Source organism: Eumetopias jubatus, unplaced genomic scaffold, assembly GCF_037043125.1.
Source record: "Eumetopias jubatus isolate StellerSeaLion01/CBP00866 unplaced genomic scaffold, mEumJub1_p1.0 scaffold_2, whole genome shotgun sequence".
In the NCBI taxonomy this organism is placed as follows: Eukaryota; Metazoa; Chordata; class Mammalia; order Carnivora; family Otariidae; genus Eumetopias; species Eumetopias jubatus.
In genome coordinates, this window is record NW_028274808.1 from 16,801,941 (window position 1) to 16,815,669 (window position 13,729).

The following is a 13,729-nucleotide window of genomic DNA, read 5'->3' on the forward strand; positions in this document are numbered from 1 at the left end:
TGGGCTAAACAAAGTTGGAAAGTAAATATTTTATTTTATTTAGATGCATTTCAAAGCCCTCTCGGATCATGTTTCAATAATGCACTCTATCTGTGCATAAAATTTAGAGGGGATTATTATTATTATAATTGAAAAACTGGAATTGTCCAATATTGAAAACCTGGAAAAAGTAGCTAATTAATTAAAAACTTGAACTATGACATGTCTCAATCAGTAAAAATTTCAAATTGTAGGCATTGATTTAAAAAATTCTAATCTGTTGTTTTTGAAGCATGTTGTGTAGTATAAATGAAAGCAAAGATAAATCCTAATAAGCAAACGTGTGCGATGGCAGCTAACAATTGAGCCACATATATTACATTAATATGAAATTTGAATTGTCTTTTTTTTTTGCCTATAGAGATCATATCCTATACTACAAATTCTGAATTATTAGGAGTTTGAATCTCTTTTTTCCTACCTACTTCCTAAATGACTTTGGTCAAACCTCTTGTCTTCCCTGGGTCTCAACTATAAAACAGTGCTTATAATAACACCTGTCACCTAGGTTCAGGCCAGTGTTAATAGATAATGTGTGTAAAGCACTTTGCATAGACGTCCCGTGCATAGAAGATTTGGATAATCCAAATTTCAGCATGGAATGTTCTTTCCGGCTTCTTAGAATTTACATAGTAAACAGACGTACTTTAAGAATTAACAAAAAGAATTGTATAAAGATTGTATGAAAATGTCAAAACACCCCCAAAAAATCTCAAAAAAGTCCCCTGCATTTGAACTGTTACTTGTCCTTGTGTTGCCACTTCAAAGTGATAATCCATCTATGAAAATGGGCTTGGGAGTCACTTTTAACCTACATGGTCTAATTAACATGTCGATAGAGGATTCTTTCAGCGGAAATAGAAAATAAATAAAGATATGGAAAGGCAGAGAAAATGAAATACACTGAGTGATGGAGATGAGACTTCTGTATATATAGCTTAAAGATACATTCACAAAAATTTTATTCCACTGTGTCCTTTAAATGAAGAAAGTCATTAAACAAATCCTATTCTCTTTTCATTGTCCATCAATTACTCATTACATACTTCAGTTTTGCTTCCTGAGTGTTTTGATGTAGTGTCTTTATATTGCATGTAAGCAAATTATTTATTGAGTGAATATAACTTGATGAAGTTAATATAAAAATCAAGGAAAAAGCTATTTGTTAAGTTATTGGTTTTGATTCACTTTACAACAAAAAAAAGAGTTGTCAGTCTCTTAAGGATACTGATACTCAATCATGGTCTCTGTCTTGGAATCCTTTTAAAGTGGTAAAATAGGTTTAATTTGTTGTTTTGATGTAAGAGGTTTCAGCCCTAACATTAAGCTACAAGATGGATTTCCCTTTTGATTTTGAATGAGTAAATTTTTGTGAATTAGAGGTCACTTTAAGCCACACATCCAGCCCGAATATCACATGGGCAAATGAGACTATTCAGTAAGACATATTTGTACAACAAGCATTTGCTTCAAAACACAGAACGATGCCGAGTGGTCTCACGGCTTAGGAATGATGAGATGTAGGAATGGAAGGTGAAAGTGCTGGATGGTAGGTGTCTGAACCACAAGGAAAAAGAAAGAGAAGTTCATCCACCTTGGAGACTCCGTGCACTCTCGTGGTCTTGGTGGTGGTAATTGTTGTTGGTGGTGTCCAAGTCTTGGAAAGAGGCACTGTGAGGCATTCTCCCACAATCATTCTGGTACAATGGGCAATGAATAGCACCATCTTGAGGCAGTGGGTGCAAAGGCTGGTGCGTGGGGCTCCTTCTTAGAGCTTTAAGAGATGAGTTCCTCTCGGGAATATCTGGCAGAAGTTCACTGATAAGACGGTGCAGGATACTGTTGTCTGGCAAACTTCCCCTTCTCTTTTCAGCTTTAATTTGGTCACAGATGTCTTTAAGGGCAGAGTCCAGAGCCTCAAAAACAGATGCTTTACATTTTGCCTTTTCAGTCTGTTTTTTGGGAGTCAAATTTTTTTTCCTCCGGAAAGGCACGGGACTGACCAGAAATGCAAGTTTAGAAAGGCCAGGGTCCATTTCTTGTCTTCTGGGCTCTTCAGCATTTTCATGTTTAGCTCTTTCGTGTTTTAGCATTGTGGTAAATCGAGTATAGGAGGCTGGGCATCTGCCTTTGCAGGAGCTGATGAGGTGCCGGTGATGGTGGTGGTGATGGTGGTGGTGGTGATGGTGGCTGGATCCATAAAAACTTTCAGAGGATGTGAAAGAAAAGTGATCAAAGTCACTCTCACTGCAAAAGGATGATCCTTCTACATGAATGTAATCGCTGTGGTCAGACACAACTCCGTCCTGGTCACTATCGGAAAACTCCATATGCATTCTCGGTTGCTCATCGCTGGTGACTTCAATATGAATTGGCACCAGGGTTTTAGGCTTGTGGCTTCGTTGTACATGAGAAGGGTGTCTACTTTGATTTTCTTCCTCCAGCAAAGACTCAATGGAAAATCGCCTCTTGGGACATAAACCATTTTGTTGAGGTTCTAGGGCTATGGGAGATAACATTTCATCTCCTAAATTGGGCATGGATTTTGACTTTTGAATCAACTTTTCAAATTCAGAAATGCGGGTGGGGACCATGTCCCTGGGCACCTCCTCCGTGGAGGACTGGCTCCATCCATGGAGCAGGCCCTTGTGTTGCTGCTCCTTCTCATACTGCATTATTCTCGACTTGACGGAGCAAATCACCTCTGAATTCATCAAGTCCTTGCGGTTAATGCGGTGCATTTTCTTGTACAGTTTTAGGAAGCCTGGAGCGTCATGGGCTGACCTGTGCCGGAGCCTTGACCTGCCATTATTGCGGCCCTCCTGGATGTAGGGGGAAGCCCACGTTATAGGGCAGCTCTCCTTGGAATCCTCTTCACATAACAGAGAACCCATACTCTCTGACTTGGTTTTGGGGTCGGGAAAGCTATCACAGTCGTCATTTAGGAGATCGTCACAACTACGGGATTTGATTTTGGGGGAAACCGTTTCCTCGGTGCTGCTCCAGACCTCTGCATTTTGTCGGGCCATTTGCCAGCCATTCTTGAAAGTAATGGCCCTCTGTGAGTCACGAGGGACATCCAAATGCTGTCTATAAGCGTTACAGTAATCTAACTCATTGGAGGGGTTGCCGTTGAACCCTGAGTAACCGTAAAGGGACGGACATATATCATCCCCACCTTTTAATCCAGGGCAGCATGTGTGGAAGAGAGACATTTGGAGAAGTTAAAAGGTTCACAAAGAGGAGAACATGTCACTTAGCATGAGACCGCATAGCAAAGAGAATGCGGTTAGCATGGTTTGGTCTAGACACCAACTGTTACACCTGCAGCTTCAACTCTAGAGAAAAAAAGCCCGATTCTAAAGCAAGGTAATACTTTTTCAATGAAGGTAGCTTTGCGGATATTAGAGTTAACGAAACCATGTATAAAAAGAAATTAATGCAGCTAATCTACCTATTTTGATTGTGTTCACACATCTTTCGGCAAACCTGGTGTGCCAGAAGCACAATAGTACCTCGAAAGCTAATCAATAGCATGACCTGGTAGTCATTTAAGGGTTGAACAATTAGGGCCAAAGGTGATATCGATTTAATTAACTTAATAGGGTCAGGATTTGAGTCTCATCTGATTTATAATGACAGAGCGGTAAAGAGTAATTTATAAACTTGCATTTAAATACCACTCCCATAACTGTAGCAAATAATTTTTCATAGGCACTAGATACAAAAGGCAGTAAGACAAAGTATTTTCCAAAATTGCAAAACCAAGATGTCGTGCACTATTGTTGCCAATATTTTTCCAAGAAAAAAATTAAGTGGAGCCTCTTTCGATAAATGAAGTTACCTCTTTAATTGCTCCACTTCCAACTTCTTATGAGGCAGGTTCTTATAAGGATAATTGGATATAATATAAAACTTCCATCAGAGGTAAATGCATCTTGCTTTTTTCCAGGGGGGTTGTTTTTTTAAAAAATAATTTGCAATTTGATAATAGCTAAAACTGACCTCAATTTGGAATGTGTTTGGAAAGACTCTTTTGCTCTGCTGAGTTCACTAATAAATAAAAGGCCAAAGTACATCTAATGGGAAATTTCCTTCTTAGAAGGGAACCCCGTGAAGGAAAATATCCGTATTGAGAGTTCCTGCCTTACAGTCTTACCCACATTTTTCAAAAGTAGATAAGCACATTAAGTAGATATGTAATATTTGGGAAAGGAAGTTGACTTAGCACTCCCTGGTATAAAAACAATTATCTAAATTAATCAGAATCCTTTTAACTTTTGGGTGCTATCCAAGTGTAATGAATCAATGGTATCTCATGACTTATTATCTTAAGGCATTCATTTGCATAAATGAGTAGAATCTGATCAAAGCATCTCTGTGCATTTGATGAAAGGTGTCATAAAAGGGGCTCACTCCTTAAACCAGCTACTGCTTAACTTTAATCACCACATGGCAACAATTTTAGTGCTTACATTTGATACATGTAGCTGAATCTGTGCTATATTATGGAAACTTCTGTTAGAGCTCAGGTTATTCACACATTTCAAATTCCTTTGGTGTTTTGTTTCAACCCTGGGAGACTGGGGGAGATTGTGGGGCCCCAAATGTGGTATGGCCTCAGGTACATGCGGATGCCGGTTCAAGCCTCAGTCTCCATCTTGGGAATGTTCTGGTTAGCACAGCAATAATGCACTGAGCAGTCTTTCAGAGACCTGAAGGAGAGACTTGCCCTCTTTGAGCATAGCTCATCGAATTTCCAGAGAGGAGAGAGGCCATATGGAAAAATAGCTTGGTGATATCTAAATTTTCTAAGTATGGCTGGAAACCAGTTAGTTCTTACTAGTGGAATGTTCTGAATCAAACACTGTGTATCATGCAGAACACAGATATTCTACTGTCTATATGAATGTTCACCAAAATATAGAACAGATGACTAAAGAAATAACTTCAGTGGGTCAGACACATTTTCATCTAGAACTAGACAATTAAAAAAAAAAAGTCAAAGTGTTTTAGGCAATAATGTTCTTTGTTGCTACTTCTAATTCTTATTCTATAAATGTGATTAACTTTGCTAGTTGTAGTAACATTAGAACATTTTTGACAATATGCAAATATTCATAAATGTAATCTTCTAATAGCCTGACAGTAAGTTAGATATTTTGAATTTGTTCAAGAAAAACCCACAAATGATATATTTGGAGGAAAAAAGCATGAATATCCTAAATGATAGAGTCTGTCGAGCCACTCAAATGGCTCACCAACCCGACCTAGTGTGTGTAGAAAAGATAAATTATTGTTCTGAAACTATATTGTATTTAAGACACTGTATTTAAATGCTAGCTCTCTCTGGATGGTTATCCTGGACCAGCTCTCACATGGTACCCTAGTTTAAAATTAAGCTTATAAATTGCTTACATGTCAATCTATTATTGCTCACCTTTTGCTCTTGAGGGGGAAGAAGGAGAAGAACTGATCAAAGATTTTGTCAGCGTGCCGCCTGATCCTGGGAAGTCTGCTCGCCCCGGGCTGGTCTTGCTTGCACTTGGATCCAAGCCCCTGGGCTGCCCCACCGCAGGCTCGCTCTTCCTCCTTTTCCTAAAGTCACTGGCCATGCTCGCAGAACTAAAAGAAGGGATCAGCATCCATTAGGCTGGTGTTGGAGGAGGTTCACCCGTGACTCAGAATGACTGATGGAAGGTACTGGGGACAGCACGACCACTCTTCCCTCTTTTCCCCCAAACTGCAGTGTTAAGAATTCATTCCTTGCTATTAAACACTCTTTCTTTATAATCATCTCTTTAAAAAAATTCATAGACCGTAATTTGTTTTTTAGAGAAGTTTTAGGTTTACGGAAAAATTGATTGGAAGGTACAGAGAGTTCTCCTGTGCTCCCTTTCCTTACGCACACAGTGTCCCCTATTGTGACATCTTCTGTTACTGTGATACATTTGTGACAGTTGATGAACCATCTTGATTCATTATTATTAAAAGTAATTAAAGTCCATAGTTTTTATTAAGGTTGTTTTCCGCTGAATATCCTGATTTTAAGATTTCTCTGTGCCTTTTGGTGTCATGATAGCTCATTTCTTTTTATTGCTGAATACCGTTCCATCATATGGATGCACCAGTTTGTTTCTCAGTTCACCTATTGACGGATATTCTGGTCGCTTCGAGTTTTGCCAGTTATAAATAAAGCTGCTATAAACATCCATGTGCCATTTTCTTATGTGTGTGGGTATAAGTTTATAATAATGTTCTAAAGTAAAAATTCTTTTAGTGTAATATGTTGTGACTGACAATTCAGTGTTGTGATTTGTGTCACGTATCTTTTCTCTCTAAAGAAGAGTTCCAACAACATGACTCTGTCCAGAGAAGGCCTGCCACAGGGGAGGAAAAGACTCTAAAAAGGAACACAGCCGGTGAGACAAATTTCTCTTATCTCGAGGTTTCCCTGTGGCTTTTCCTACTACTCTTAGCTTGAAAACCCTTATACTGGAATTCTAACAGTTTCCTATTTATTTTATTTTATTTTTTAAAAGTTTTTATTTATTTATTTGAGAGAGAATGATTGAGAGAGAAAGCACAAATGGGGGAAGGGGCAGAGGCAGAGGGAGAAGACTCCCCGCTGAGCAGGGAGCCCAATGTGGGACTCGATCCCAGGACCCCAGGATCATGACCTGAGCCGAAGGCAGACTCTTAACCAACTGAGCCACCCAGGCGCCCCTAATGTTTTCCTATTTAAATAATGAATGACTAATAATCTGGCTAGCAAGCAAAATATTAAAGGGAACTTTCACCCAGTTGTATGAAATGGTGTGGGCAGTCTATAATGGCAGGAAGTTTTTATCACGGTCTGGGTCTGAATACAGTATCATTTAAGCCAAACACCAGGGAACGGGAGATATACAGCACCCAGCATGCCGTCTGTCAAATCATTACATAAAATTACATCAACAATGGCAGTCAGAGCACCGGCAGGTCGTTAGCCAGCAACACGCTATTTGCTTTGCTGACATTATTGTCTGGGGTAGCCTGCACAGCAAACCTGTGAGGGACGCTCGGTTATCCCTATTCATAAATGAGTGAATGGAATGCACACTTTGCAAGTATAGAGATGGGGCCAGACCTCAGAATTTGTCTGTGTTCTTCTAGAGAGGATGCCCATCTTCTTCTAGACCTGTTTTTGCTCTCCCTATCCTGTCATGTGAGGGCCTGTATGTCTTTCCAGCAGTCTTCAGGTCAGATTAGAACTCTAAAGTTCAAACATTTTAGGATCATATATAGATGTAAAAGATATAAAAGGAGGACTTGGAGGAGATTTTTTTCTTAGTGACACTGATGTCATTGGATGGCATGCATGAACCCAAGTTACAAAGGACCCGATTTACAAAGTTTTTTACTTACATGGATAGAAATCCATAGAAGGGCAAATTAATGTTACACCATTACTTGTTGTTGATGGTACAATGTGGCTGAGAGTTTGTGTTATTCACCAGAACTATTAAACTGCGTCTGAATTTCTGCAACGCTATAAAGTAGGTGTGGTATTTAAAGCCCACCAACTGAACTTACCTTGGCAGACGCCTAGAACAGTTAGGACTAGTGGTTCCAGGTTATTCTGGTTCAATTCTAGTTTATCTCTGCTCCTTGCCAACTGTGTGAACTTGGTAAGTTATGGGGCCTAAGTTTAGTTTGTTCAGAGTTAAGTGGGGAGTATAGGACTTAATTATTGTGGTGTCTTAAGGATCAAATATGTCTGGGTCTGAATACAGTATCATGTACTTAGAATGTCTGGTATATAGTAAGCCCCCCGTTTATTGGTAGTAACAATGTTTCTGATTTGTGTGGTGAGCATATAATGAACAAATAGGTACTGAACATAATTTAGAAATTTTCTAGTAATTTATATATTTTTTTCAAATATACTATTATAAATATCAGCTAATAATATTGAACATTAGATTTTATAATTCCCATTTAAAGAAAAGAAAGCTGGGGGGCACCTGGGTGGCTCAGTCGTTAAGCAGCTGCCTTCAGCTCAGGTCATGATCCCAGGGTCCTGGGATCGAGCCCCGCATCAGGCTCCCCCTGCTCAGCAGGAAGCCTGCTTCTCCCTCTCCCACTCCCCCTGCTTGTGTTCCCTCTCTAGCTGTGTCTCTCTCTGTCAAATAAATAAATAAAATCTTAAAAAAAAATAAAGAAAAGAAAGCTGGGTTTAGAGGAGACAGGGAAGAGAAGAATTTCTTGGTAAAGGAATCCAGAATTATTTCACTTAATTTTTAGGAGTTTTTGAATATGATCATATGAAATGATGCAGAAACAAAATAAAACAACTTCATAAAGTATGGTGCTCCAAATAATAGTGAGTGATAACATAATCCTTGTTGTTATTTCACTGAGTAGTATTCCTATTGAAAAAGAAACCACTGGGGGGCGCCTGGGTGGCTCAGTTGGTTGAGCGGCTGCCCTCCGCTCGGGTCATGATCCTGGAGTCCCGGGATCGAGTCCCGCATCGGGCTCCCTGCTCGGCGGGGAGCCTGCTTCTCCCTCTGGCCCTCCTGCCCCTCGTGCTCTCTGGCTCTCATTCTCTCTCTCTCTCTCAAATAAATAAAAAAATATATATATAAAAAAAAAAGGAAAAAAGAAACCACTGGTATAGAATATTCTGGTTGCATGATGTAATGACGTTCTTACCTGGCGGGTCTTTCCAGGCTTCTGTCTATAGAGGATTGATACAAGGAGGCCTGTTAAGATAGAAAAATAGTTCCATGAAAATTTTTACCAGGGCAAAATTTCATTTGTCCATGGACATTAAATTAGGTGTCCTAAAAAGAATATTATAAAAACTGGGATGAAAAATACCATTTATTTTGATCATGAAATGTCTTTCAAAGAGAAAATATGTAACCGGATTTCTACTTTTTTCCTATCTACCTTCTCTTTTGGTATACCACACGGTATTTCTCTGTCTAACTCAAATTATCCACAGCCCAAGCATTATCTGGGGGAGAAAAGAAAAGTTGTTAACCACTCCTTCATGTAAAATAGACTGTAAACAGAAATTTTCTGCATAAAGGAATGGTTTGATGTTTAAAAAAATTTTTGTAATCATCATTCAGCCATTATACAACATAAACCTTCCTTATAATTTTTTTGTCATGCTGCCAGGTGTTCTCTCTAAAATATAACATTTAAGCAGAACCTGAGACATCTTTCCTCTGTCAACACAGACATGGCATTTAATAATACCACAGAATTTGGTTTGAAATTAAACTGAACTGCCTGGTACTTAAATCAGGTGCAGACTGGCATCTTTCAAAATAGTTAAGTTCAGGGTTGGCATAAAATAAATGATTAATGAACCAAAATGTAACCTTTTTTAAAAAAAAGTGGATTTTTAACATTTTCATGAGAAAGTAAACTCTCAGTTGTCCATGGTTGTAGGAATAAAGAAAAACAGAAAATACAAATTGATATACATAATTCCAAATGCCTATTGTACACACCATTTTCATACTCCTTCATTCTGAACAGTACAATGAAACAGATATTAGGCAAATATATTAGAAATGACTTTTTCACTCCCCATGACCATCTTCCGGAATAAATGCTGAAATATTTAAGGCAAGAGAGGATCTGTATTGAGCTCCCGAGTATTTGAAATGACACTGCAAGAAAAGCAAAAGTAGTTGTGGTGTGATGTCTAGAATGTACAGGGAAATGTATATACAAGTATATATGTATAACTATATATATGGTCTTGGTTTGGGGCGTATTTGATGATCAGTTAGTTATCACAAACTGATGAAGAACTGAAATTCTAGTTTAAAAATGTCCTTCCATATGAAAGTTTAAAAATATCAGCCAAAAAAAAGCAGGATTTGACAGATTTTTATCTTAAGTTCCTATCACATAGAAATATTTTACCAGAGTATTAAAACCCTACTTAGTGCAAATTAAACCACACTTTAAAAACTATTTCTATAACTTTATTTTCTACTTATAAGTAAGTACCAATTAACCAATTAAAATATTAGTATTATTTATGTAGATTCTTTATGTAGATTAGTCTGAGAAGCCCTCTTATGCATAACTCTAAAATTGGTTCTGTTAATTAATATTTTCATTTGATTACATCTTACTGAGTGAGAATGGAATCTTGCCCAAAAGCAAACAAAAGCACATTTCTTCTAGAGAATATCCTCCCTCCTTTTAGACAGAAAAAGCATATTCTAATATTTGTAATTCTTAGAAAATATTTATATTCCTAGGTTCTCAACAAATATAAAATTAGAAGAAAAAAATTTGGTACACTAATCTGATAAATTTACATGATTACTTAGCTTGCTGAACTCTGAATCGGACACTGGAAAGGTAAAAAATAAATAAATACTAAATAAGAAGGAAAGCAAACAAGTAAACAAATAAAACCAGATAATTATATTCTGATGTAGAAATATTAATTCTATATGTTTTCAGAAAAGCAATACCAAATAGCCTCAGAGCATTGCTGTTTGTGTGGATCACAGCATTCATGGGACACCCAACCACAAACCATAGCTGATTATCAAAAAGTGTCAACTGAAGAACATCCTTAGAGTAATCACACTAAAGTGATCAGAAATTTTGAACTGCAAGCTTGGAATGAGCCTAAACAAAATTGTAATGTGAGATAAAACATAGCATAAGAAGTGAAGGCTCTCCACTGATAAATTAATTGTGTTTTAGATTTAGGCAAAGAAACTGCAATGATTCCTCCTTGTGCTGGTTTCCACAATCCAAAATAAACTGAAACCAATTTTGTGATTTTATGTATAGTCAAAGGGAAAAGTAAAATATTAAATTATAAGGAAACAGTGAAAGGTCTAGATAGATGACTAAGAGAGAAACTTTATGAAAATTACATGAATGATACTCATTCTGAAATGGAAATTGTCTCTAGAAAAGAGGTAAACCTATTTTACCTATTAATGACTACTCAGTTTGTGTATTACCACATTTTAACATACCTAAATAAAGTTCATTTTAATAAAGTATGGACAATGAATCACTCTTTCTGCTAAGTGATCATATGATTAAACTTTGCTTAAAAGTCCTTAATTGTTCTTCATTAATGCCAGTTTCTCAGTTTTATGGATTAGAAAGTATGTTACTCATGGCATATGCTAGGCACCTGATAAATGGTAGCTAAGGTAATGTGTAATCAATTACAAATTTTACCAGAAATGTTTTACATAAGAGTATTGAAGATAGAATCCAGTCCCTTATCAGAATATTTTTTTACACTCTGAAACACCATGATGTGAAATTAATATGCTACAGAATCATACAATATTCCTTCTCAATTCCAAATAGATAACGGCAAATTAGTTTAACCACCAGCAAAGTGCTTTTTTTATGTTACCTTTTTTTTTTTTGCCAATACCATCACATGTAGAATGCAAAGAGTTAAGTTTCTACTGTCTTTAGCCCATGAGTTATTGTGTAATGTTAATTATAGGAATTTATTGCACAAAAATAGTTAACAAGGAATAGTATTAAGTAAATAACTTGTTTCTAAAAGATCTGAATTCCAAATACATCTCTTGAACGTGCTGAAAGTGTGGTATAAAGGGAATGGCATGGAAGTGAAGGCTTCTAGATCTTTTTTATCTTTAACTTGCCATCATCTGACCTTGTGATTTGGGACATAGTTTTAAAAAATGGTTAGGCTCTACTTTTCTTGACTTAAAAATTAGTGATCTTTATATTTTCTCTCAGTTCTCAAAGAACCACCTTAAAAACATCCTAGAGCTATCTGACCAAAAAATCAGAAATATATCTGACCAAATTGAATTCCAAAGTAAATTCTTGGGCCCTTTCTATGTTGAAATGATACCCTGTCTTCAGATGTGGAGGTAACATAACATAGAGAATAGAATTGCTTGTTGTATTTGTCTTTAGTTTCTATGCCTGTCTACAAAACATAACCCTTTAGAAATGACTGCATTCATTAATCTAGAATGTTCTTGATTACTCTATTTTGCTTTTTACTGACTATGTAAATATTTTGGTTACTTCTCTGGTGTGAACATGCGTTCTGATGCGTAATTCAGAATTGCAAAGGGAAGCTTCCGGCAGTTGGAGATTTCCTGTTGAGACTGTTCCACAGTTGTCACCACTGTGTGTCAGGAGTACTTTCTGAGGCATCGGTGTCTTACTAGTTTTATTTTCTAGTTGCACATATTTAACCCAGTTAGGACTTTTTGATGACAATAAGTTATTAAGTGTTTTCATATATACTTAGGACCACAGAGAAACTACTGTGTAAAACCAGTTTATGTACTCTGCTCCCATTCTAGCTGCTTCTAAGAATTACCACAGGGAGGCTGATGTTTAGCAAAACTGTCACTTTTGCTTATGTCAACCAGTAAGTCTTAAATCTGCTTTCCAAAATTAATTTCATTTTTTTCTTTGCAGAAACCAGGATAAAAAGCTTTGACTCTGGATTGTTTCTTCCTTTTTCATACTCTCTTTGCCTAAATCAAATAAAATTTGACATTGCCTGGCATATGTATTTTTACCTTACAGATTGTCATGAGCATTCTAAAATAGAGACAGAAAGTGCATTTCATCTCATATGCCAGTTATAATCTATTACAGTGGCTGCCTGGATTATAGCACTGAGAAGGATTAGTAATGCCTGTCAAGGATGTGGAACTGGGGAATTGTGACCTGTGTGCCAGTTGTTTGTCAGCCCTATTCTTGATTTTATCTGATGCTAAAATCCACAAATTGTATTTAGGAAAATGAAAGACTTACATAAATTTTAAGAATATGTGGGCCATAAACATGTAATTAAGAATCTGTCATTCTGCACCTCCAAGCATGATGATAAAATGGCTCTGCATAGTATTTGACACAGTCTAATCAAAACAGATGGTTGATACATGCACTAAGAGTGTTACTTTTGATTTTGTAATTGTCACACTCCTGGATACCAGGACTGTGTTGAATAGTTCAATGGAAAGTTATGGCCGGAATGATTCTTCACCTACGTTTTAGAAAGAGCCAACAACAACTTTGGAATGATTAATGTCTAAGCAATGATACTGGATACAACACAGTGATGCAAAGATAGATTTTCTAAGATAGCTTAGACTCTATGGTGAATTGTTAAAACACGGTGGTTCAGAATCACAGTAACAGCTCCTAAGAGACGAATCTGAAAAAGAGAATAATTTGTTTTTACCTCATTGGAAACACCAGAAGAATGATCTTGAACATAGTCCAGAGCCTTTTTAGGAGGCTGGGTGTAGATGCACCACATAAGCAGAAGTGTAGAGATGGAATGGAGGAGAGTCAATGGCAGCAAGGAATGGACATGTGGAAAAGGTGACAACAGTTAGAAATTGAGTGCTGATAGCATCAGACACACATAAAGAGTGCATGAATGGAGCCAAATGGGGGTGGCCTAGGAGGAAGAGTGCAATATTCATAAATATTCTCAAGCACTGGGCAAAATTACTAGTGATGGGATTAGTATATTTATAAACTCATTTCATCAGAATCAAAATGAGCACTCATAGTCTCTAGCCACAAAGGAATGTAAGGTATATTAAAGAAACATTAAAGGAGTAGTGGATAGCATGCGGGTGAGTTTCCATGTGGGGCTGAAAATGATTATAGAAAAATGCTGGTAATTTAG

At 37.2% G+C, this 13,729-nt stretch overlaps 1 protein-coding gene across 18 annotated transcripts in view; it reads right to left on the reverse strand.

The window, feature by feature from the left end:
* SORBS2 (sorbin and SH3 domain containing 2) overlaps positions 1–13,729 on the reverse strand; it is an 89,166-nt gene that overhangs the window by 31,943 nt on the left and 43,494 nt on the right. For 9 of the 18 annotated variants that reach the window (XM_088021378.1, XM_088021376.1, XM_088021377.1 and 6 more), the window contains 3 exons: positions 8,737–8,786; positions 5,480–5,664; positions 1,634–3,217 (listed from right to left, as the gene is read on the reverse strand). In XM_088021378.1, coding sequence (XP_087877504.1) covers positions 1,634–3,217; positions 5,480–5,664; positions 8,737–8,786 — 1,819 coding nt within the window. Of the gene's footprint in view, positions 1–1,633; positions 3,218–5,479; positions 5,665–8,736; positions 8,787–13,273; positions 13,331–13,729 lie in introns of all 18 variants that reach the window. The other 9 variants (XM_088021371.1, XM_088021370.1, XM_088021373.1 and 6 more) reach the window with 3 other exon arrangements.